Source organism: Penaeus monodon, chromosome 34 (assembly GCF_015228065.2).
Source record: "Penaeus monodon isolate SGIC_2016 chromosome 34, NSTDA_Pmon_1, whole genome shotgun sequence".
NCBI classification, from domain to species: Eukaryota; Metazoa; Arthropoda; class Malacostraca; order Decapoda; family Penaeidae; genus Penaeus; species Penaeus monodon.
The window spans coordinates 12,669,499-12,670,880 of NC_051419.1; the positions used below are offsets into that span (position 1 = coordinate 12,669,499).

The 1,382-nt window shown below is 49.3% G+C and overlaps 1 protein-coding gene across 1 annotated transcript in view; it reads left to right on the forward strand.

Annotated features, from left to right (window-relative positions):
• LOC119594597 overlaps window positions 1–1,382 on the forward strand; it is a gene marked incomplete in the record, with an annotated part of 14,942 nt that extends 13,560 nt beyond the window's left edge. The window contains 1 exon segment of the mRNA XM_037943638.1: window positions 1–1,382. Coding sequence (XP_037799566.1) covers window positions 1–908 — 908 coding nt within the window.

The following is a 1,382-nucleotide window of genomic DNA, read 5'->3' on the forward strand; positions in this document are numbered from 1 at the left end:
TTTCCCTGCCCGTTCTCCAAAACCTGTTCTACATCCACGGCGACTTCCAGCCTCCTGACAGCTTTCAGAATGCGCACGTCATCTTGGAGACGGGTGTCGACGGCGCTACGCTCTCCATCTTAACCAAGTATGAGACAGAGAAAGAGGAGGAATCGGGAGAGGAAGAGAAGAGAGGGCAGGCGGAGGTGGATGGCCTGAGGCGCTCTGTGCGGCAGCGAAGCCAGAACCACAAAAAGGTTGGCGACAAGAAATCCTTGTCGTTCTCGGTCACAGACATCGCGCATCGACGCCTAGGACCGTCCAGGTCGCCGTCGACGCCTGCCAGGGCGTGTGGAACCCTTCCAGTCTCTTCCAGGGCTCCTTCGGGGAGTCGCAGAGGCGCACCGACCGTAAATCCGGGAACAAACACCATACCTTCCAGCCGGCGAGGAGGTCCTACGACAGCGACTTCTAACTCTGTAGGTCTTCTTGTTCCTGCTCCTAATGCCCCTTCTCCGCCCGTTCCGTCCTCCTTTGTCGCGTCCCAAGACAGACACAGGTATCCCGAGCTGGTCCTCAAGGACCTCCAATTCGCTTCCTCTGACGCCGAGGAGACGCGGCCGCCACAGGAGGAGCAGGAGTCCCGCTTCCCCGATGGCCTCGAGGCTTCTTGTACGCGTGCGCCCCCCCTTCCGCCACGGGCTTCAGAGCTCATTGCTGTGAGTTTCTTAGAATCTCGAGGAGAACCGTCGTCTCAAGATGGGGGTGAGGCTGCCAGCTATATTTTGGAATCCCTTGAAGAGCTGCCGTCCCCCGCAGATATGGAGCCGCAAGCTAGACCCCGAGGCAGGCTCAGGAGACCGAGTCGGAGGCCGGAGGAGCAGAATCGCGGAAGAAGGCGACGGGGAAATGCGTGCGTTATCGTTTAAGCAGCTTACCATCCCTTGTCTCTCACGCGTGGTAAACAAGTTAAGAAATTACTGTGTCCTGTGAATGTTATTAAATGTAGGTGACATTATTTGTAGATGTTATGGAAACTAGTGTTCTTAGTGTCTAGACTAGAGCACCGTTAGAATAAATCATGTAAACCCATCTTCAAAAATAATGGATACTTTCAAGAATGAAATTTATATGGCTTAGTATTTTCTACTGAATGAAACTGTGGTTTGAAATACAAGAACATATTTTCTGAATAACTTATGCGGTTTAAATACTGCGTTAATACTTTTGCTTACTTGAGCTTGTGTTTTGATTATTATCATACATCTACATACTGTTTTATATCATTTTGTTTCTGTATAGATATGGCTATATTCCCTTTTTATACATTCACGTAAACTGTATTTCTTATTTCAATACACATATTCATGATGACAATTGTAGGAAAGATATTAATGAGAATT